The 22,850-nt window shown below is 41.6% G+C and overlaps 1 protein-coding gene across 1 annotated transcript in view; it reads left to right on the top strand.

The window, feature by feature from the left end:
• Positions 1 to 18,093, top strand: part of ALG13 (ALG13 UDP-N-acetylglucosaminyltransferase subunit) — a 61,994-nt gene extending 43,901 nt beyond the window's left edge. The window contains exons 21-26 of the mRNA XM_075068960.1: positions 151 to 206; positions 2,747 to 2,918; positions 4,807 to 4,935; positions 15,183 to 15,223; positions 16,351 to 16,528; positions 17,755 to 18,093. Of these exons, the coding sequence (XP_074925061.1) occupies positions 151 to 206; positions 2,747 to 2,918; positions 4,807 to 4,935; positions 15,183 to 15,223; positions 16,351 to 16,528; positions 17,755 to 18,029 (851 nt within the window). The 3' untranslated portion in view covers positions 18,030 to 18,093. The remainder of the gene's footprint in view (positions 1 to 150; positions 207 to 2,746; positions 2,919 to 4,806; positions 4,936 to 15,182; positions 15,224 to 16,350; positions 16,529 to 17,754) is intronic.
• Positions 18,094 to 22,850: the final 4,757 nt, after the last annotated feature.

Here is a 22,850-nt window from a genome sequence, read left to right as displayed (position 1 = left end):
AGAATATATGTACACCCCTTCAGGTCAGTAAGAATTGGACTCTCCCATATTACACACAGTGAATGTAAAACAATAGTTTATGATCTCACAAGTTTTTGAAGGATTAGATTTAATGCTCCTGTTTCAATTAATTTTGCCCATGCCCTCCAGATCCAGACTGTGAAACTCCAACAGTATTTAGTTCAGCAGAGACTACAGCAAACTTGGTAAGCTTTAGTCACTGTTTGGATTAGGCTTCCTAGAAACACATAACATCCTTCAAAGAAATTGACCCTGGAAACAAGCTTAGTGTAGATGCTCAGGGGTGGTTTTTAGGAGGAAGGAATAATAGTTCCATTTATATTTCACATTTCTCCAACTCCCCCTTCCTTCCCCCCCCCTCCCCCTTTCAGCTAGATAGTGAATAGTTGTCTCTGAAAGGGATCCTATTGAAATGAGACCTCATTACAGTATCATTGTAAGGTTGGTCTTTAAATCAGTCCACAGTGTTTATCAAGTATTTGCACATCCTGGTGGTGGCTTTTACAGTTTGAATTTTATTTGTAGAGTTCTGCTCCATGTCTGTCTTCACACTTTTGTGGGGAGAAGGGAGGTGGAAAACCATCTATGTTCTTTGTAAAGCCCTGAATCTCCCCGCTCCTCGTTCTGTTTTCTGTACTACTCTTCAAGTCTCACACCAGTGTATGCTAGCCTTCAGAGACAGGACTGGACCAGACCTTGCCTTTGACATCAATCAGTTTATTAATGGGCTTGGAGAGGCTACTGTTTTAGTGAAACAACAAAGTGTTTTTCTCTTCTCTACCCCACATCCCTGCAGCTTGCTGGTCCACAGATCAGATAATCAAGTGCAGTTATAGAAGACTACTAATTGTGAACTGGCCTAACTCCAGTTAATTTAGGGTTATTTTATTTTAAAGCAAACTGCAGGATCTTTGAGTATAGTTTGAAGAATAAAACTAGAAGACTTGGGTTTCTGGCACACACCCCTCCCCCAGCTCCTTTTCCCCACAAATCTTGTAGCTTTGTGGCTTCTCTCTGTTTTAAACACACGGTTTTGCTTTGAAATCTCTTTAGGATGGAGGGACAGGTTCTGTCTCACCTCAAGATTCCCAGAAGGTAATCTCAATCATGGACCATTAAATGACATGTGACAATGAAAAGTTGAAAAATTAATGAAGGAAAACAAAAATGAACCTTTCTGCTATAAAGAGGTGGTCTGCCTACCTGTGTTGACAGGGTGGGGGATAAATCCCGCTTGCTTTATGATGTGAGTAGTCCCGTTGACTTTGATAGTCCTGCTTAAGTCAGCGAGGAAGCAGGATTTGGCCTGAACTGCATTAAATTTACATACATAATTTCCCCTCTGCCCACCATCACACACGCACTTGCTGTTGCTGGAATCATTTTTTTTAAAAGAAATCACACAGTACTGTAGCTTTGCACTTGATTTAAACACTAGAAGTGAAGTGATACTGGTGATTATTCAATTGCTTCATAAATTCCTTCAAAATACATGTGAACTCTCAGTATAGCATCCCTGTGTAGTGCATGTATTGGACTTGTTCGTTTAATATTGTAAGCCCTCTTGTGGAGATGGTGGAGGTTTTTTGCTTAGCATTTTATGATGTAAAATGCCATGTAGAATCCTAGCACAATATAAATAAAAAAAAGGGGGGGGGGGAGGAGGAGTTCTTGATGTTCATTTTTCGTATTCTCTGTAGTATTTTTGGCCTGACTCCTTTATTGCTCCCCTTAATATCTCACCCTAAACATATATGAAACTACCAGACCCAGGTACAGTAACTCCTCACTTAAAGTCGTCCCAGTTTTGGTGTTGCTGATCAATTAGGGAACATGGTTGTTTAAAGTTGTGCAATGCTCCCTTCTAACATTGTTTGGTAGCTGCCTGCTTTACCTACTGCTTGCAGGAAGAGCAGCCTCTTGTAGCTAGCTGCTGGGGGCTTGGAACCAGAGTGACCAGCAGCCCCCTATCAGCTCCCTGCTCCCCTAAATTCCCTGTGCAGCAGCTGCCTGCAGTTCAGCTGTCCCCATCCCTCCACTGTCATGTGCTGCTCCTGCCCTCTGCCTTGGAGCTGGTCCTGGAGATTCCTGCTTGCTGGGGTGGGGCAGGGAGGGAAGGAAGGGGGGGGGGGCCTAATATCAGTGTCCCCCTCCCCCCACTTACCCTGTCTTCCATAGAGCAGGGCTCAGGACAGAGGGAACTTGCAGCAGCTGCCTCTCAGTAAGCTGATTTCATTAACAAGGCAGTGTACTTAAGGGAAATGTGCATATCTCCCTCCATTCCTGCTGCCTTGCAGAGTGAGTTAGTGAGTTAACCCTTGAGGGCTCAGCCAATTGCTAGTTCATCATTTAGCAGTAAGGGAAGTATCCCATCCTCTGACTCCTCCATCTCAACGAAGCTTCAAAATCATCATTGTGTACCAGTATTAAATTTTGCTTAAAACATATACTCTGTGTGTGTAAAGAATTAACGTAGATGAGGTTAGGTTCCAGGGAAATTTTTTCTCACCACTAAGAAAAATTTCCCTGGAACCTAACCTCTTCATTTACGTTAATTCTTATGGGGAAATTGGATTTGCTTAACATCATTTTGCTTAAAGTCACATTTTTCAGGAACATAACTACAACATTAAGTGAGGCGTTACTGTAGTATTTCAAAGACGTGCGTGGGGTTTTTTAAATCAAAGTTGGCAGTGTATTGAAAACTATCCTGGCTCTTTTGCAGGTGATGGTGAATTCTGCAGTGATCTCAACCTCCTCTTGTGTTAATAATGCTCCAGCGACAGTCTTTTCCTCCAGCACGGCAGCAGCCACTCAAGCCAATGTTACCACGTCCATTCCCCCACAGACTGCAGTGCAGCCCATCTTGGTATCCCCTTCTTATGCTGGAAGGCCAGGTAGAGTGTTGGATACAAAACCATAAATTTCGAGTTCTACTTCTGTTCCTTCTCACTTCTCCCCTCTCACCACCCAGAATACACACTGAGTTTTTCGAGGTATTTCCATAGAATGTGGTTCACTTTGCTATGTATCTTTATTACCCTCACTGCTGACTTTCCTCATATGGATCACATTTTGGAGGGAACACTGACAAGCAAGGTTTACATCTCCTTGGAGTCCCCCTTCAGCAGAAAAAAATATAGATTGTTCCCTAACTTGCATAGGAACTGCACCCATCTAGTCTGGTATCCTGTCTTAGACAGTAGCTGGTTCCAGATGTGGGTTAATCTGCCCCCAGCTTCAGGTCCCATCCTTGTCTCTATTAGGGTTTGGCTTAAGCCCTGAAGCACGAAGTTTAATATTGTTGCCTCGTAGCACAAGTGTTTAGCCAATATGCAAGGCCTTGCTAGGTTACTGCTGTAAGGAGTTGAAGTTGGTGACATGGGTCAGATATTTCTTCGGTGCAATCTCTATTTACAAAGAATGTACACAATGTCCTGTTTCCCTGAATACAGTAGGAACAAAGCTGACACTTTGCATGCTCACAATTTCCAAGCTACCTTCTTTAGATCATTATTTTATATAGAGTGCATTAATTGTATCCACTCTGTCACCTGCTTTCTGTGATAAACAAGCAGAATCTTTTCAGTCTCTTCATATGAGAGTGTTTTTTCCATGCTCTCTAATTTCATTCACCTTCCATGGATTCTAACTTTTGCTCTAGTCTCATTCCTTTTCCCCTCTCCCATACTAACCATCTCAGTTCATACTTCTGTTCTTGTTTGTGTGGGGTATTTTTTTTACATTATGGTTGTTACTTTGTGATCACTGTATGCTTGCAGTTATGATTAACATTGCATTGTATGGGTTAGCCACTTGGTGGTGGTACAAATAAATGTATGCACAACAAATATACTTTTTGTTTCAAGGGGCATGGGCCACTTGGAATCTAGTCAGTTTTAAAAAGCATATACAGTAGTTTCAACTACTACTCCTACCCTGAACCTTGTCATTTTTTGTGAGTTTCATAGCCACACTTCCCTAACTCTTTAAAAAACGATTGCTTATTCCATCCTTTGTGGCTGTGGGGAAACTAACTACAGTAACTGACTGTGCAGGGGAAGAAGTGATGCTGACTAGACACACAGGCTCACATCCTTAAAGGTATTTAGGCACCTAACTTCCATTAGAAAGCCTTCAAATGCACAAAATAAACTGCAGACTTTTTTTTTATTAAGTTGTTTGAGTTAGTCATGTCTTGACTGTAATAAGAGTAGGTAATACATTTCAACAGGGTTGCCCAGAGGATTCAGGGGACCTGGGGTCTTTGGGGGCAGGGGCCCTGCTTCAGTGGTAATTTGGCGGCGGGGGATCCTTCCATTCCGGAGCGGAAGGACCCCTCACTACTGAAGGCCCAGAACGGAAGAAACTCCAGGACCCCGGGCCCCACGAGAGTTTTCTGGGGCCTCCGGAGCAAGTGAAGAATGCTGCTCCAGGGTCCCTGGAAAAACTCTCATGAGGGCCCCTGCAGGGCTCGGGGCCTGGGGCAAATTGCCCCACTTGCTCCCTGCCCCCCCTCAGCCCCCGGGTGGCCCTGCATTTCAAATGAAGTGAATTTAACTATGCAAACCATAAGACAAAGGGGGATTTTAAAAAATCCCAAAGACATTTTTAATTTGTCCAGAAGGAATGCTAAATCCTTAGAACAAAAGCTGATAACTGTACATTTAGGGCATGATGGCAGTTCATACAAAATGCATTGGCTAGTAGCTCACTTGTTTTAAAACAACTGTTGAAAATCTGACATGAGACTATATGAATTTATTTTATTTTTTGACATAATAGTGATTCCGTCAGTGCCATACCCATATCATGCAGCTCCCCCTCCCGCTCCCCCTGTCAGCGAGGTGGGAGATAGTGGCAGCATTCCTCCACCTTACTCCTGTGATCCCAGCGGCAGTGATCTACCTCGAGGTAAGAGGGATGCATTCTCTAACACTGTCTCTTTCCCTTGCATCAGCTGGCGCTCTCCTGATTTGGAGACCACTGCTGTAGGATATACAGTATCTTGTGCTTAAAAAGAGCACTTTTTTAAATTTAAGTGCAACCCAGGATCTACCCCACCCTTTCCTGAGCCCTGACCTGCTCACTCCATTCTCCTTCTCCCCCACCACTCTCGGGTTGCTCACTCTCTCTCCCATCCTAACTCACTTTCACTGGGCTGGGGCAGGAGACTGGGGTTTGGGAGGAGGTGCGTGTTTTGGGCTGGGGGCAAGGGGGTTGGAGTATGGGAGGGGGCTCCAGAGTGGGCCTGGGGCATGGGGTTCGGGTGCAGGAGGAGGTTTGGGGTGCTGGCTCTGGGGGTGGGGCTCAGGGCTGGGGGTTGGGGTGCAGGAGGGGGGGTCAGGGTGCTGGCTCCAGGGGGGTACTGCGGGTTGTGATATGGGCTCCCGCCAGGCAGTACTTGCCTCGGGCAATGCCTGGTCACCAGCGCAGAGGGGCTAAGTAGGGCATGCTTCCTGTCTGCCTCAGATCCGTGCTGCTTTTGGAAGGGGCCAATGTGCCCCAGTGAACCCTTGGGGCGGGGGAGGCATGTGGCTCCGCTTGCTGCTCCTCTATGTAGGCACCACTACCATAGCTCCCATTGGCCACAGTTCCTCATTCCCGGTCAATGGGAGCTGTGGGGACAGTCCTTGCAGGGAAGAGCAGTGTGTGGACACTCCTGTCCCCTCACTCCCCCCCCCCCTCCCCACCCAGGGCTGCAGGGACATGCAGCCGGGGTAGGCAGGGAGCCTTCCTCAGTGGCAGTGCTGCCGGAGATCACGGTCAACTGGGAGAGTTTCCAGGATCGACCAGTTGGTGACCGCTGTCCTACAACAAGCTTAACAGAGAATACCTGTAGTGAGGAAACACAGCTCAGTACAAATGATGCAGAGGAGAAGGGAATATTAAGATTGTTTATGGGGTTGGGATATGCTTAATTTCACAATTTGGAAAGAAGCTTGTGCAGAGGTCTCAGGAGTGTGTTATGGAAGATTCAGCAAAGTAATTAACTTGTGGAGAAATAATGGGCTTCCTGAGCTTGTTTCAGCTGAGAGAGTCTCTCTCTGTTGTAATTTTTATTGTTCCACATAAGAAACCAGTGAAGAATAAATTAATTGTTCCTGCCATAATTTTGAGAGTAAAGTACAACAATTCTGGCCTCATCAGTGTGACTTTTGCCATTGTCTTTAGTGGAGCCAGATATACTTCCCAGTATGCAGCATGTTCATGCTCCTGTCCCTGCTTATACTGATGTCCTTTTTAATATCTGAAACTCTCTACTGGTAGTAAACATGAAGAGAACATAAAAGTTTTTGGCATCAGCCTTCAAGTTTTAGGCAGTGGTTTGCATTTTCTGGCTTCTTCTCTTTAAGTGGTAATGTTTACATCAGTCTGCTGTGCCCTGTCTTGAGAATTTCCATTAACTATGCGAGATCACATTATACTGAGCAGTTTGGTAAATGACATACAAAATACTCTTTTTATGTTTAGAGTTAGTACCTAATAAATATCTCTCTCCTCCTTCCTGCCCTCTCTGCCTCTCAAAACAAAGTCAGAGATACATAATTCAAGAGAGCTTTGCTTGCTAATCCAGTGAATGGCCTGCCCTCAATCTCTGGCATTGGCAAAATGCCTCACAGTCCTATTACCCAAGGTGTGAGAGCAATGGCAAATTCAGCATACATGGGCATCCAGAGGGTTTCCATCTGTGCTATATACACTAGGAGGCTAATGAAGCTGATGATGATGAGCTGAGACACAATGTGTCTTGTCAAAGAATTCCTTTTATCATCGGAGTATATAGGCTGGGCAGTTTATTTAAACTCCTTCCTCTTCTCTTACTCTTTTGCATGATCCTTTGATAACGTTCTGCCTTGTCTTAATTTGGGCTGCACAGAGGTTAAGCCTTCAGAGGAAGTGAGTAGAGAAGAAAAATCTGTCAATCAAACTGCCTGTCTTTTCGATACAGACCAGCTGATATAAAGAACATAGGCTGGAGCAAGCTAGAGCTCTGTGTAAAATGCAGGCATGTGGGAGAAGAGTGTGACTTGAATTATAGCTACAGCTGTAAGTGTGCTGGTACTGCAGCATGTTCAATAGCTACAGCTATTTCTGCCTTCTCTGACTGGCAGTGAGCACAGAGGGGAGGCTATTTTTGGCAGTAATGAAGCCAAGCTAGAGGTGAGCCGGGGTGTTCTCTAAAGAGCAACAGTGTGAGTTAGCTAGCAGCTTTGTATGGGGTGTTTTTTTTTTTTATTCTAATAGAAAATTTCTGCTCATGGGTTGGTGTCCTCCATTTTTTTTTCTGCTGGATTTTTAATACATACACTGGGAGCCTGGGATATGTTACGTCTATGGCTACCTTGGTAACATTCCTCTGATACAGGCGATGACAATAGTATAGGCTTATACCACTGAACAAGTTCAACAGTGTCCAATTCTATCTCTGCTTCCACTGAGGTTTTGGTAGGGAAAGCCATGGTGCTGCACCCAGATCTATCTTTGCATTGTATTGAACAATCTAATGTTGTTCAGGTCACACAACTTCTTGTGTCTGCAGCTTCTTCCAGCTGTCCCTGAATTTTAAGTACTTTACATCAGAAATTCTGCCACTTTGGTCTCTACTAGAGAGACTACCCTCTATGAAGACTGAGCTGAAGGTGAACTGGCAGTAAACATGGCTTTCATATTACTTATCTCAACATATTGCTATATAGGGAAGCAACTTAATTTTTTAGGTTGTTTTCCCAATCTGGCAGCCGCTTTTGACAGTGAAACAGACTTAGAGGAAGGAGTCTGCTTTAGGCAATTCTCAAGATGAAAGAGCCGCTCTTGACAGAGCTGTTAATATAATGTTCTCCTGGTTCTTGCATTCAGGCCCCATTCTAGTACACTGGGACCTTCAGTCCACTTGACCATATAATATACCATTTATTTATTTATTTATTTATTTTTTTCCTGAGCTGTCCTTTGCAGCAGTTTGCCAAGTGTTGAGCAGTCATGCTGCCACATTTTGCAATGTTCATGTTCTACAGTCTGGAGTGGCCGCCTCTTGGACAGGTGCCCTCTGAGGTCCTGTTTTCACTTCTTACAGTCTTGAATTTCAACTTTTTGTTTGCTTTGTCCTTTTGCAGTACATTGCAGAATCAAGCCCATGCTTGTTGTGTCCTTTAACTCCCATTGAAGAAAAAAGGAATTGAGGGTTAAGGGTTTACAGCACCTTGTAGAATCAAGTGTTAAGTGTGCAGAAGAGAATCTGCAGCAGATATGAGCTGAAGACCTTTTCCATAGAGGGCCAGCAGTTCTGTATTTACCTCTCAGTTAAACCACTCCACAGAATTCTTTGAGTTTCCTTTTGTAGAAAGACTCTGGACTCTTTTTTTTTTTTGTGAATAGTGTCTAGTATGGATTTTAGGGGGAGGACTAGCAATGAGTCCTATGTAGTATTAATATTAAGTATTGTGGTAAGTGGGCACGTTGCCTTAGTTTATAATGTTTATGAAGTTTTCATTAAGGCATCCATAGGCCTGTGAGCAGGGGGTGTCACAAATATATCGGTGCAGCCTTTTGTAGTTAAGCTTGTGTCACAGCTTCTGTTTATAGGTCAAGCTAAGTCCTCCAAAGTGGACATGCTTAGTTGGAGTCACTTGAATTTGGTATGCCCCTGGAGGGTGCAGGGCAGTGTAGGGGACCCAAATTTGAAGCCATTGGAGCCAGGGGTTGCAGAGAGACATCTTCCCAAAATAATCATTTTAAAACAGTTTCTACATGGGGTGTGTTTTTATTATTTATTTGCACAGGGCTGGAGATCAAACTATTGATATGATGTTAGTGAAAATGGTTTCAATATTTCAAATTTTACTCAGTATAGTGCATGGCACCCGCTAAATCTTTGGATAACTCAAATTGAGAGCAATATTTAAGAAAACATCTATTTTTTCTTTTTAAATTTACAGTATGCATGAACCACTAGAGAGAAATGGCTAGAGGGTTTCCATTCTCACCATTATTTTATATGATCTAAAGCTTGATTCTTGTAAGTACCCTAAAATTTGAATAGCTAATTGGATTGCCTTGAAATTCGGCATGCCTCCATGGCAGTAGCATTCGTGATTCAAATTTGGGGTCATTGAACCCAGGCATTTCCAAAGAACAGCCCCTCCCATCCAAAAAACAATTTCTTCTGCTGCCTTGCATTGAGTGATCTGACTGAATCAGACCTCCTGATGTCTGTTCAACTCACCCGTCAGTTAACTAAGTAAAAATTAATTACAAGCACCCACCAAAGACAGAGTTCTGAACTGAGTGACCGGAGGTTGCTGCAGTTTGAGTTGTGGGTAGCAACTTGAGTTTAAGGGGAATATAATCAAAGGATTTTGGGGAGTAGAAATTTTGACATGTGAATTCTTCCTGTGAATTGTGAAAGTTTCTAGGTGGGTTGTGGTTTTTCAGGGTGTTGTTTTTTGTTTTTTTTTTGTGTGTGTGTGTAGACTTAGACCAAACTGTTGATATGATGTGGGTCAGAATGGTCTCAACTCATCAGTTTTTACCCAGGATAGTGCATGGCAGCCACTGAGGCTTTGGGAGGCCTGAACTGTGAATAGCATTTAGGAACATGTATCAAAGGGGTAGCCGTGTTAGTCTGGATCTGTGAAAACAGCAAAGAATCCTGTGGCACCTTATAGACTAACAGACGTTTTGGAGCATGAGCTTTCGTGGGTGAATACCCACTTTGTCACATTCATCTGGATGCTACAGGATTCTTTGCTGCATTTAGGAACACGTACACTTCACCTACATAAACGTGCAGCCTGGAAGGATTATAGTGCATTTGCACCAACGGTAAGGGGGTTTCTAAGCAGCCACTTTATGGTTCCCTGGGTAGTTTGAGGCACTACCCTTGCTGAGCATCCTGTCACTGATGTTTCTAGTCAGAACCTTTCTACATCTGTGCAATAAAGATTTAATAACTCACGTTGCTTGCTACAGGTTGTCTGTTATATTACGTGTTTTTATTTTGAGGAGGTTTACTGCCAACACAGCAAAATAGTTAGCTGCTAGTCTAATCAAAGTTCTTGTTGGGAACAATAGAGCTAGAGACAGAGGATTTTGTGTGGTCAGAGTGGAGACTGGGATGAGGAAAAGGGGTTACAGCTGCAATATGCATGGGTGATAGGCAGCTCTTTGGTTTTGAGAACATCTGTATTTTACTAGCCCTGGGGTGTATGGAGAGGTGACTAATTTATTTTTGGGGCAGATGAATGTGGTGTTTCCAAAGACACATCATGCAGAAGCTTGGAACTGATGGCACTAGTACTTTAATTGCTGAGGGAAAAGAAATGCATGTGGTGTCAAGATTTCCAGCTTACGAATTCTTGTGATCCAGGATGCAGGAAATTGAAGAGCACCCCTTGAAGTGGGTCTTGCTGACTACAGTCTGCTTTGGCTTGGTATGCAAATTGTGAGGCGTGATACAGACACTACCTAAATGACAATTAACTCTTGTCTATAATATATTTTTTCCTGTTCTCAAAAAAACAAAAAAAAAACCCAACCACCCTAAGAAAGTCAGTGGCAAAAAACGATGTTAATAAAGAGTTAATATTGATTGGCGTGTCATCCATTTGCAGAACATTAAATTGAGCAAAACTCAAATGTCTGAAAACCAGGAAATGTGCAATTAAGGTGGCTCTTGTAACCTTAACTCTTCCCTCTTTCAGCAGTGCCCCAATACATCCTGCTAACACACAACCTTTACTCTGCCAACCCCACAGTTGCTGAAATGAACAAACTCCTCACTTCCCTTTACAGCTTATTCAGTCTCATCTACAGGATTCCATCTAGCACTATTAAAGGACAAAACAGAAAAAATCTGGTTTTGCTCTATTTATGTTTGTTTAAAGCTTGACTGAACAGATGTGCATGTGACACGTGTTCCTCTTGGTGTGGTTTGGTAGTCACTGCAAGAGTCAGTGGCCCGAGTCAGTGGCCCAAGCCAGGCTCATGTGTTCTTTAATGGCTGTTTCATACATTCACATCTCTTTTTGAACTTTCAGAATCCTGTTCTGGGTTCCCCTCCCCCCCAGAGTTAATTTAGGAGGCTTGCATGCGCACCCTCTTCCTGCATGCACTGTTATATTTATTGAAGTTGTCAAGATCTGGTTATTTTGTGAGTCCTGTGTTTGAGACAGTTTCTCCCTCCCTGCATTAGCATTCCAGACAGATCAGAGCCTCTCAGACTGTACTAGTAAAATTCTTATCCAGAAAACTCTTTCTTGAGGTCTTGAAAGGTGACGCTAAATTCCTGGTGACTATTACTGTCTCGTATTTATATATGAAGCCCACTAGCCTCACTGCTGCCCTGTTTGGCAGGTGTCACACTGTGGCTATATTTCACTGATTATTCTGGTTTCTATAAACTTAAAGCACAGTAAACAAAAACAGGTTCCCTTCTGCATTTGCTGCTGTTCCAGGGACATCACTATCTTCAGTATTAGCCTGTCATTTCATTCTTCTTGTGTCTTGTGTTCTATTATCTTCACTATGTAATGGCTGCTCCATTCAGTGCTTAGGATTGGTGCTTATCTTGCATACATTTGCATAATAATTGAAAAGCAGATTTTTAATTTACCCCAAATGTAAATGAGTCTGTTGCTAGATACTATAAAGAAAGCATTATGTTGCTTATTATGTTGAGTAGTATGTTGCTCTTTCAGTATACTTTAATTCTTTAGTAGCGTTGTGGTTAAAGTTGTCACAGCCAAAGCAGTGTCACTAGGATGGCCCTCAGGGCATAAACTCATTGCCTGCAAGGAGGGGAAAAATTCATGCATACATAGAACAGATAACTGGATAAATTATGGTCTGTTTTGAAATGTCCAATAATGAGGGGTGAAAGATGGTGGTTTTAATTCTTTCTTTTTAAAAAACTAAATAGTCTCAAAAACATGTAAATATCAATCAAATGAAATCCCAAAGTACAAAATTAAGTGGGGATTTTTAGCCCCGTGGTCCTGCCCAAACAGATTTCCACTAATTTCTGAAAATGTGGGAGGTGTAAAACTTTTTCAATTCACTTTTTGAGATTGGGACGGAAACAGTGGTTGACATTTTCTTAAAATAATCAGTAAGGTAATCAAGATATTCACATGTTTTTAGTGAGTCCATTTGGAGCTTTGCCTCCCTTTCCTCTTTGCCTATTTTCCTGGATTGTGTGTGTAGCACAGAGAAATAGCCTCCTGACCGCTGCAAATCACAGTAAACCAAGTGCTATGCAAGTTGGCATGCGGTGAAGAACACTGCAGATCTGAGCTGGTAATACTCTCCTATTCACACAAAGCATCTGTCCATTTCAGATAAATGCTACTGCTTTTTTCTTTGCCGTATTGCTGTAGAGGGCTGAGAGACTAGAAGGAATTTTCACTTAACTTTAATGCAGGCTGTTAATCTGGAACTACAGTTACCCATTTCTTTCCCTAACTCTGTGAAATATAGTCAGTGAGACCAGCCAAGAATCTCATGTTTTACTGTGACTCCTGCCCATTTCCAAAACTGCACCGTAGAATGAAAAACTGTGTTCCTGCCAGAATTGCAAATTTAAATATTCTAGACCATTTCACATTTTGGGAAGAAGGTATGTTTCTGAGTTCACAAAGAATAATTGGATTTTTGAACAGTTTTAAAGGTCATCCTCACTTTTGGGATTACTCTTTAGTGTACCATATAATTGCCCAGGACTATATTATTGCTTCCCTGGGAATGAAGCAAGCAAATTGGAAAATGGAAGTTGGAAGAGTACAGAAAACTGGATGCATTCTATCCTTCCAGGGTAGGGGTGTCAGTGTCTGTGTAGAGAGAGAGGTGGCATGCTTTTTTTTTTTTTTTATTGCCTAGAGCTAGAAGACGTGGGGGAATCCTAATTCCAACTCCACAAATCTTGGTACTGTGTGGAATGCTGTCCCACCATGCTCCTTGCAGGTCCCCACTTCCCTTAGCAGCACATATATCTTGGTAGCCCTGCAAATCTTGGTGTTTCAGAGTAACAACTGCAGAGCAGGAATTAATAATGGGTAGAGATAGTATTCAGTTTTGGCTGTTGTTGGGGGGGGGGGGGCGGGCTAGTCATACATGCCATAACCGTATGCATTTTTGTATGTGTATAGTGGCTGCAGATGAATTGCTGCTGGTTTCTGATAAGGCAGCTTGCAATGAATTCCTTCCTCCTCTGCATGCTTCCAGACTAGCATTATGCAGTTGTCTTTTTTTCATAGTGAAAATGGAGGGAGCACAAGCCCTTGGAGAAGATGCTTAGTTTGGGAACGTAGTATTTTAGTGACCTTTTAGTTGTTTGCATTACATAGAATTCAGAATTTAATTTCATTGTGCCACATTTTGTGAAGCAATTTTTCCCCATATAAGGTCACTTTCTGTTTTAAATCCATCTGTGGTGGTAAAAACTTATCGGTAAATAACTGTTGGCAACAAACCTAACCAATCTGTAATTTAGTATCTGCTAATAATGTCAGAGAATGGCTACATCTTTCCATACCTTTTTAGTGTGATCAGATATGAGAAATTCTGGATTTCAGCTTTGGTCATTATGATTTATCCATGTTTTTAACAGATTTACCTCTGGATATTGTAAAAGTTTACACAGCTATCATAAAATAATCTTATAAATGAGTAAGTGGAATACTAGGTTTTTTTGTCTCGGTATGCATGGTTACGCATTCATATTCTGTATGCATAATAAGGAACTTTCAGCTCTGCTCCTAGAAAGACAAGGTGGGTGAGGTAACGTATTTTTATTGGACCAACTTCTGTTGGTGAGAGAAGATTTCAAGTTTATGCAGAGCTTCTCTTCAGGTCAGGTCAACACACTCACCTCTGCTGACATTTCATAGGACTCTTGTGTCTAAGGTACTGTTTTACAGAAGTAAAGTAGCCTACAGCAGAACCCCGCTTATCCAATCTAATTGGGACCAGGGCCAGACTGGATAATCAAAAATCCAGATAAGCCAGAGAATGGGAAAGTACAAAGCTGTATCGCCATCCATTGGCCACAGCAGACATTGCCCCCTTCTGGGCCTGTGTGTGCTGGTTGTCCTGTTAACACTGATGGCAGGTGTACACTATATGGGGTTAAATCAACCTAAGTTTTATGTAACTCCAGCTACATGAATAGCATAGCTGGAGTTGACAAAGCTTAAGTCAACTTACTGTGGTGTCTACACGGAGCTGGGTTGATGGGAGAGTTTCTCCCATTGACTTACCTTATGCTTCTCGTTCTGGTGGAGTACCGGAGTAGACAGAATGATCCGCAGTCAATTTAGCGGGTCTTCACTAAACCGCTAACCCCCCCCCCCCCCCCCGGTGAATCAATCACCACACCGTCAATCCATGGTAAGTGTAGACACGTCCTGAGAGCCAGGTAATGGAGGGTCAAATAAATGGGATTCTATTGTATGTGTATACCAGCTCTTCTTACAATTACCCCCTTTGCCCAAAGAAACAAATTGGTTAATATGGAAAAGCATGAATTGTTAATTTAAATTACAAGTCTTTAGGAAGTTGCTTCCAACATAAGTTTTAGGTCCACATTTTCAAAAAAGGCTGTTTCGGGTCTTAATTTTTGACTGTCCAATTTGACAAACTTCATTAGGCTTTGATTTTCAGAAAGTTTGTTTCAGTACTGAACCTCTGAAAATCAGGCCCTATTGAGTGCCCAAAATAGCCAGTCACTTCTGGAAAGCTAGGCCATAGTAATTTATACTTCACTGTATCATTTGTTTTAAGGTTTGTAATGAGAGTTGATGGATTATAGGTATTCTGTGAAGAGCATCATTGAGCAAATAATTTATAGCAATACATTAATTTTAGTTTTGGCTTATTAGTGTTACTTGTTAATGTATTAGTGTCAAAATGGTTAATCCAGTTTTTATTGTGTAAACAATCTAAGCAGTTTAGCACATGTGCTAATTTCAAGAATATCACCTTTGAAAGTAACTGAGTCAGATTCTGAATTCTGTATTCTAAAAATACATTCAGAAAAAGTAATACTGTCCAATTGAACAACTTTTTTATTCATTTACGTAGTTTTAACAAGACCACAAACAGATGACTGTTTCTGGGTGGTTTTTGTCCACAATCCTCAATTATAGTATATTTTCTAATTTCAGATACAAAGGTATTGCAGTATTATTTTAATTTGGGATTGCAGGTAAGTGCTTGTCAGATATGGTATGGTAAACCGCTTGTACAATATCACCTATCTTGACAGATGCATTGATGTGCCTGAATAGGGCTTTTAAGTGTTCTGAACTTGCTTCCTGTGCACTTGGCTATTAGTATGTGCATGTGTTCATGGAAGAGACTAAACTTACAGTGCAGGAAGTTTGAGTTGTAAATTGTGAAGCTCATAAAGAGCATCTACATGTAGTGAGTTTCATATTAGTGGCTTTATGAAGATGGGAAGAACAATACTTTACCCGTCCATTTATATGGAAAGGGTAGGTAAAACATAGAGAAGTTTTAAGGTTAAGAGCCTGATCAAGTGCCTGTTGAAATCAGTGGGAAAATTCTCGTGGGCCCCATGTGTCTTGGCCAAGGCAATTGAGCAAGTCAGCAGGAACAGAAACCAGGCGCCTGATTTTGATCTCGACTACAATTAAGTCCATAGTAACTCCTAACTCCCAGCTGATGCTCAAACAGACATGTGATCTAGTTGACTTCAGAGTTATTAATAATTGGGGGTGAAACGTGAGCATTATTCTCCAGGTATGGGGCCCCAGTGCTCAGGGTTCCTACTGACTCTCTGCCCTTACCCCTCACCCTGTGATAGTAGAGGGTTCTTGCCACCTGTCAGGATAAGGACCTTACTGATGCAATAAGACATTCTACATTATAGAAATTACTAATAGAGACTAAATTACTGGCAATACCTTCTCTATATTTATTAGTATGTGGCACACCAAAAAAGGTGGTATGAGATTCTAGCGCTCAGCAGGCGGGAACTCCAGAACTAGAATTGCATCTGCCCTCTGATTCTGATGGACTAGATAATGCTGATATGCTGTGGACTAAGACCCATGCCAGCCTCTTCTGTAATAGAAATTCCTCAAAATGCCTTCTCTTCCTGTATGTTCAGATGTGTGGGGGGAACATTTTTTAATTCTTCGGGAGGATATAATACAGTTGAGAAGAGTGCTGGTTTGGGGGAGGGTTGTTTTTGGTGACCTTCTGGCAGTCTGCAAAATATAATCTGTGTACATTAAGTGCTACTGAGGTTAGGGGGTGGAAAGTGCACACAGACCATAAAACTTCTTTTCTTACTTTGAATTTCCTAAGTCTTACCATCAGAGCTATTGGCATTCCATGGTATACATGCAACAGGTACCACCGCCATCACCTGTAGAAGCTTACTCAGCATATACTGAGCCTGCCCCCATGGTGGATCAGTCAGTACCTCAGCTGTACACTGATGGAAGGAATGATGTCCGGCAAGTTCCCCTGGAGACAGCAAATGGTTAGTATTTTAGGCTGACCTTTTGAGAGTGTGAGCCATTAAGTAGAAATGGGCATCCTATTGTTGATTTACCAGTTGACACAACATAATTGATTGATATGATCCTTTTTCCCTGCTTTGTCAACTGAAATTACAGACCAGTGTGACTAAATTGTAGCTCACTGGAGCAGTGTAATGGGCCTGTTTACATTTCCCATTAGATGAGACAAATGAAGAATTGCATATAATGGCTGCTGGAATTGATGAAACCTTGTGTGTGTAGGGAGGGTTAAAATAGAGTTCTGATGTAAAATGAGGACAGTGTCTGATCTGTCTAAGTGGTTGACAAGAGAGATTGTCTTGTTCATTATCTATAGCCAGGAATAGATGCTGGGGGGAAAAATCAAAATTGACTATGTGAACCCTGCTCCTTTATAGATTGTTAGGGATAGGTGTCTGCTGTTTCTAATATATTAAGTTTATGATTTAGAATTGCTGATACTCAGGGCTAGGTAACACTATCAAGAAACAAAAATAATAATTTTGGCTCTATGAGCTGCTTTTCTAGAGAGGACTCTTTTTTCCCAAAGCTGTGCAGGAGGTTGAGTGTTTAAAAAGTTGTGCATGATTACTCCTTTCTTTCTTCTTTTTTTTTTTTGCTGACCCACAGCAAATGAGTAGAAGATATTAAAGGTCAGATGTCTGGCCTCATTAAAAGTCTCTGATATTGTGCTAATTGAGTAAAAATGGTAGAAACTGGCATATCATTGTCATAGAGCTTGCCAAAACTATTAACTGATCGATGACCGTTACACAGGCTTGCAGTTTTGCTGCAGTTATAACCTGTTAAGTTTCTTTATCCCATATCCATCACCATGGTATCTAGTCAGAGGTTACAAAGAGAGGCGTTCTTTCATTTTGTTTTTTAAATCCCCTACTGTCCTGCTGCCCCTGCCCCCAGAGAAGTTCAAAACGGGAGCTGCCCTTCCTCTGAGCCTTAACAAAAAGAAATACAATCAATAGGCAATGAATACGTAAACAGACATGGGACACATCTGCAAACGAGCAGGTTGCCTTCCAGCCTTATTTAAGAGCTGAGATGGTCTCCTTGTCAGTGTACACATCACATGGGCATAAATTGTTGTTTGTCTAGATAAGTTCTGTGTCAGTGTCATAAAATTGTTTCAATTGTAATGAACTGCATAAAAATGGCTAGAATGTTAAAATGTCACCTGTATGTTTTTCAGGTACTTTCCAAAATGTAGAGCCTCCACCTCCATCCCATGGAACAGTATATTATCCAGTAGTGACAGATCCCTATGGACCGCCACCATTACCTGGGTTTGACTCTTGCATCTCTTTAGTACCTGCCTATCACTATGTTAGCCCTTGGCATCCTGCAAATCCATCGTATGGTAACTCTTCACGACTTCATAATACTGTAAATCCTGGGCAGTTGCATCAAGTCAGCTATGTTACCTCACCTAATCCTGTATCACATTATGTACCTCAAAGTATGTAAGGCCGAGTGATGTAAACTCACTTCTTGCACTAAAGTTTTCTTGTTTTTCTCTGTTAGTATTGTTTCAGTAGTGGATTTTGTAGTGGCTGGTAAGCTGTTTTGTGCGTTTCATTTACATGTTTCTCTTTTGGTTTATATTAATGGTAAAACTCTGTTTAAAACTTGAGTATTGTTTTAGTAGAGTATGTTGGAAAGAAACTATTGTACAGCAAAGAACACGAAGCTTATATTCAACCGTACATAATATACAACAATGCAATTTGTCTTTCATGCCAGTATATAAAAATTATCACTTACATTGTACTTATTGATGAAGGTATGGAGGAGTTACATCATTCTCTCGTGCAAGAGTATCTTACATGTTTTACCAGTTTGCTTGTAATGGTAACCTACTTCATTACTTAAGCAGGAGAAAGGTTGGGTCCCAGTCCATTTGGAGGAAAGTAGTTGCTATTGAAATAGACTGCTTTCCTCAGTTCTGAACAAAACACATCAGCCAGGTGTGTTCTCCAATAGTAACTACTTATTTGTAATAGTTGCTCTTTCTCTGTTTAGTTTTGTTCAGTATAGTCTTGAAGTGTTAGAAGGTGGGAGGATGCTTGGCATTGGCCTGTTCTGTTGTTTATGGTTGTATTTGTGAGAGGGCCTTGGTTATGAAAGTCACCATGCACAAATGGTGGTAGAAGTGGTGTTTTGACTTGCACTAAATAAACAAAAAAGCATCTAACCTATGGAAACGAGTCGTCTCTTCTGACCAAAAACCTCTCCTTAATGTCCCTGTGAAGTAGATTGAGGCTTGTGCTAAGAAATCCACATAGGGTTTTTTTATGGGACATAGGAGACAATTGAACTGAACATATTCTCCAAAATTCCCGCTTTGAATCAGTAGTGAAATGAGGATAACAACATCAAGGAGAAACTTGTTGTACTGCCAAAAAACCAGTATAGTACAAAACTACTTTTGTTGCTTTTCAGATGGTAGTCCAAGGAGGCACTGCTGTATAAACAGATACTTTTCCTTGTCATACTCATTGAAGACTGTTGTATGCATGTGACACATGTGCTCTCTCTTACACTTAGGTCCCTGTGGTAGGGGATCTACCCCACACAGTTGGTGAAAGGCTTAATGTGGGCTTGAGAGGCCAGTTACCCACCTGGTTGCACCTGGAGACTAAGCAAGGCCTCATTAAATATGAAGCCCACCTGGGGAGGAGCTGGGTAGTGCTATAAAGAGCACTGAAGCAGAAAGAGACTGCAGGGAGAAAGGAGAGAACTCTGCAGACCCTCCTGGTAATGAGAGGAGAAAGACCTGCAGGAATAAGAGAACTCCTGCAGGGTAAGGAGGAAGACCAGGGAGTGCTACCTGAAAGACACAGGATTGGAGCAAGCTCTTGTGGGTGATCCTGACACAAGGACAGGAACTGGCCTCTGGGGCGAAACCCTGTGTGGTGCTGTTCATTACAGAGTCCAGAAAGAGGTAGCGGAAAAGGTTTGAGGGAAGGCTAATAGTAAGTAGTAGTCCAGGAAGGCAGTGGCAGGGTGTCTAACAGAGCAGTACTTGGCTGCTGTTTCTGGAACCCAGTGTAATACAAGGGCTTTTGTTCATTGACTAGCCCTTTGGAAGATGGCATTAAGCTCCCTGATTTAAAGGGATGGATAAGGGCAACTTAATGCCCTGAGAGAAGGGTGTACGCATCATGGGGTGAAGAGCTGGGGTCAAAGATCAGACAAGGACATTCTGTCCACCCAGAAGAGGTGGGGAAAAAATTGTGACTTGGTGAGAGAGACAAGTAGTGAGAAGAGGATCCAGGGGGATCCAGAGCAACTGTTGGTGGGGAGTCCACTCTTTTACTTTCCCAAATTTGTGTCATTGGGAAGGTGACTCTCCATAATTGTGTTGGGGTTTGGATTTGACATGGCCTTCATGTTATGAGGTATGTGTTGTTTCCATAAAGGCAAGAAAAATATAGGGTGTTTTAATAAAACATTAGAAATTTAATTGTCAATTTTTAACCTTATTTACACTGTATACCTGTTCCCTGCTTGGGTGGTGCCACCAATTTTGAAATAATTGTATACTTTCTCTGTTGGTCCATTTTTTTTTTCTAAAGCTTGGAGTGTATATTGGTTATTGATGGGTTGACACAACTTGACATCACAACTGCAGTGAATACTACCTAAGGTATGTCGCCTTGGGAGAATTTTTCATTAAGGTGCCCTGTGTAAAATTCTCTGGAAAATAGTTTTATTCACCAGCCTCAGGGAAAATGTGCTTTCCACCATTAAGGTGTTTTTTTTTTTTTTTTTTTAAATACCTTTAATTTCTTTTGCTCTGAATTTAGCTGCTGCTAATTGAAGGTTAGTAATTGCTGAAAGTAGACATTCCACCAATAGGACATGCTACTGATCCCTATTTGGACAAAGGAGCTTAACATTGCCAAAATTCAACGAATTAAAAAAAGTTATCCTTCTTCCCCTACTCCTACCCCTGCCACCTCAGTGCCATAGAGTACAAAGAATGGAAAATGCACTTTGAAAAGTTTTGTCAAATTCTATGAGGATAATCATGGTGTAAGCAGATATTAGAGGACATGTCCTAGGATTGGTTCAGTATGTACAAACAGTTCAGAGTTGTTTATAGTTAAACTAGGTAAATTTTGGATTCTCTAGAATTATTTCAGAACTGCTAGGTCCTTGGTTGGGTAGGAGGTTCTAACTAAGTCTTATCAGTTTATAATGGTAAAGACTTGTTTCGGAGACTTTTTTAAAACTGAGATTTTAAAAGAATGGGGGTAGTGGTTGTCTTTAAATCCCCTACTCAGATAAGAAGATCTTTCTAAACCACAGAAGTCAGTGATTTTTATTTATATCTGTTGATTTTTATGGAAAACTCCTCAAGAATATAATTACTCAGACTTATAGCAGGATAAGATAGTACATCACATCAGTACCTCTGCAACATCTTGCTTAGATTATAGGATTATTCTGCTTGAAAAAGGGAAGATTAGTTGTTGTGGTAAATTGAATGGCTCTTTCAGTGAAGATGAGTAGAGATTCAGATTTTATCAACTCTCTCTAGTTCTAAAGAGTTGCTACTGCCAGTTCCTTCTCTGGTCAACTTGTCCAGTCTTTGGACTGAAGCTGTGGAAGTAACTGCTTTGCTGCAAGAAATCATGTTGATACTTAGATCTCAAATCTTTAGTAGCTCAGAACAGTAAGATGGCATCACAAACAGCCATGGCTATGGTTTGCCATCTGTTAGTCATTTTGGTACTCTGAAATTTAGCCAATGAAAGTGCAATCATACTGGTTGAGCTCTCCGACGGCAGTTAGGGGATTTGGATGTGCAGTCGTCATCTCCACTAATTTTAATGGGACTTGAGTGTCCAAGTCCCCTACCAGCATTTGAAAATCAACTGTTGACCTGTAGACACCTCAATTTGACATCTAGTCACTCTCTCTTTTTATACATAAATATGTGTATATGTTCCCAGTTACCAAACACTTGATGGAAGCTTGTATCTTTTGACATGCAGCTTTTCTATTTTCTTCTGCCTACTTGCTTGTTTCAAAGAGCACATTGTAAATATTCAGAAAGGCACCGGCACATTCTCTCTGCCCCACCCCGTAGGAAAGGAGAAGGAAAAGAGGTTACTTCTACACAAACCACTCCTCCTTGGAACAGTTTTGTGTTTTATTGTTTTAACCTTTTGAGTCATGTGACTGACTTGCTCTGTTGTGTGCTTTTTTAACCTGCCTGATCTTTATAACATATTAAAATGTTTGTATCATGGAGACATCAAATGTTGTTCCATGTCAGACAGCAACTCAGTCCATTGCAGACACCACCTAATGCAGCCAAGACTGAATGAATGAGACTCCTCGGAGCTGCTCAACTCTTCCTCTTAATGGTCATTGTTGAACAGAATATAGAATTCCTTTCCTTTGCCTTGGTATCATGTACACCACCACCTTGCACTGTCAGTGAAGACTGAACCGGATACACTGAGCACCAAAAGCACAAGGCTTTTTCACCTTAGCTAAAGGAGTAACTGTTACTTAGTCATGGTAATAAGTTGCTGCTCTCTCTGTAGAGCAGTGGCTAGAAGGGGACATGAAACATCCAGCATGTTATACTTGGAAATATGACGTACTACCTATGTAATTGGCATATGTAGTTATTGGAGGGGAGGTGGTTCCTTGAACATGTAGTCCAAGTCTGGGGATGAAAATAATTTGGCTTTTAACTCGTCCATAGGGTCAGACAGCACCTTCACTCTTTTCTATAAGTAGGCTGGTAGAGCTCCTGGGATTGTGGGTGGTTCTCCCCCCAACCCCTTTAATGGAAACACCAATCACTGTGCAAGTCAGTAACCTTATTGAAAGGTCTGAAATTTAAAGGGACTAACAACAAAATACCACGAGTACTGAAACCCTTATTTTACTTTTTGTTTGCTATAGCTACCTAAATATTTCAGAAATCTCACATCTTTTGTTTAAATTGCAGTTTTAGAAAATACTGCTCAGCTTAGATAACATCTTAATATACATTAGTGCCACCAGATGCCTACCTTCAAGGTGCTTCTGATTTCTTCCATTCTTGTCCTCCTCATACTTGTAGCCTGAGGTAATATGGCCTGTTGGCCAATTCTTCCAAACCTGTTGCTACTTCAGAAGCCAGGAGATCATTCATAGGAACAACCATTTGCATGATCTCTTCTTTCTTCCCTTTCACAATGTTTGTTTGATCCTAGGTGCTGTCTGTAGGTGTTCAGGGCATTTGGGGGGCTTTTAGTGTGTGTTTGGAACCTGATTGTTTTA

This window comes from Chelonoidis abingdonii, chromosome 8 (assembly GCF_003597395.2).
Source record: "Chelonoidis abingdonii isolate Lonesome George chromosome 8, CheloAbing_2.0, whole genome shotgun sequence".
NCBI lineage: Eukaryota > Metazoa > Chordata > Testudines > Testudinidae > Chelonoidis > Chelonoidis abingdonii.
This window is presented reverse-complemented; position numbering and strand designations above follow the sequence as displayed.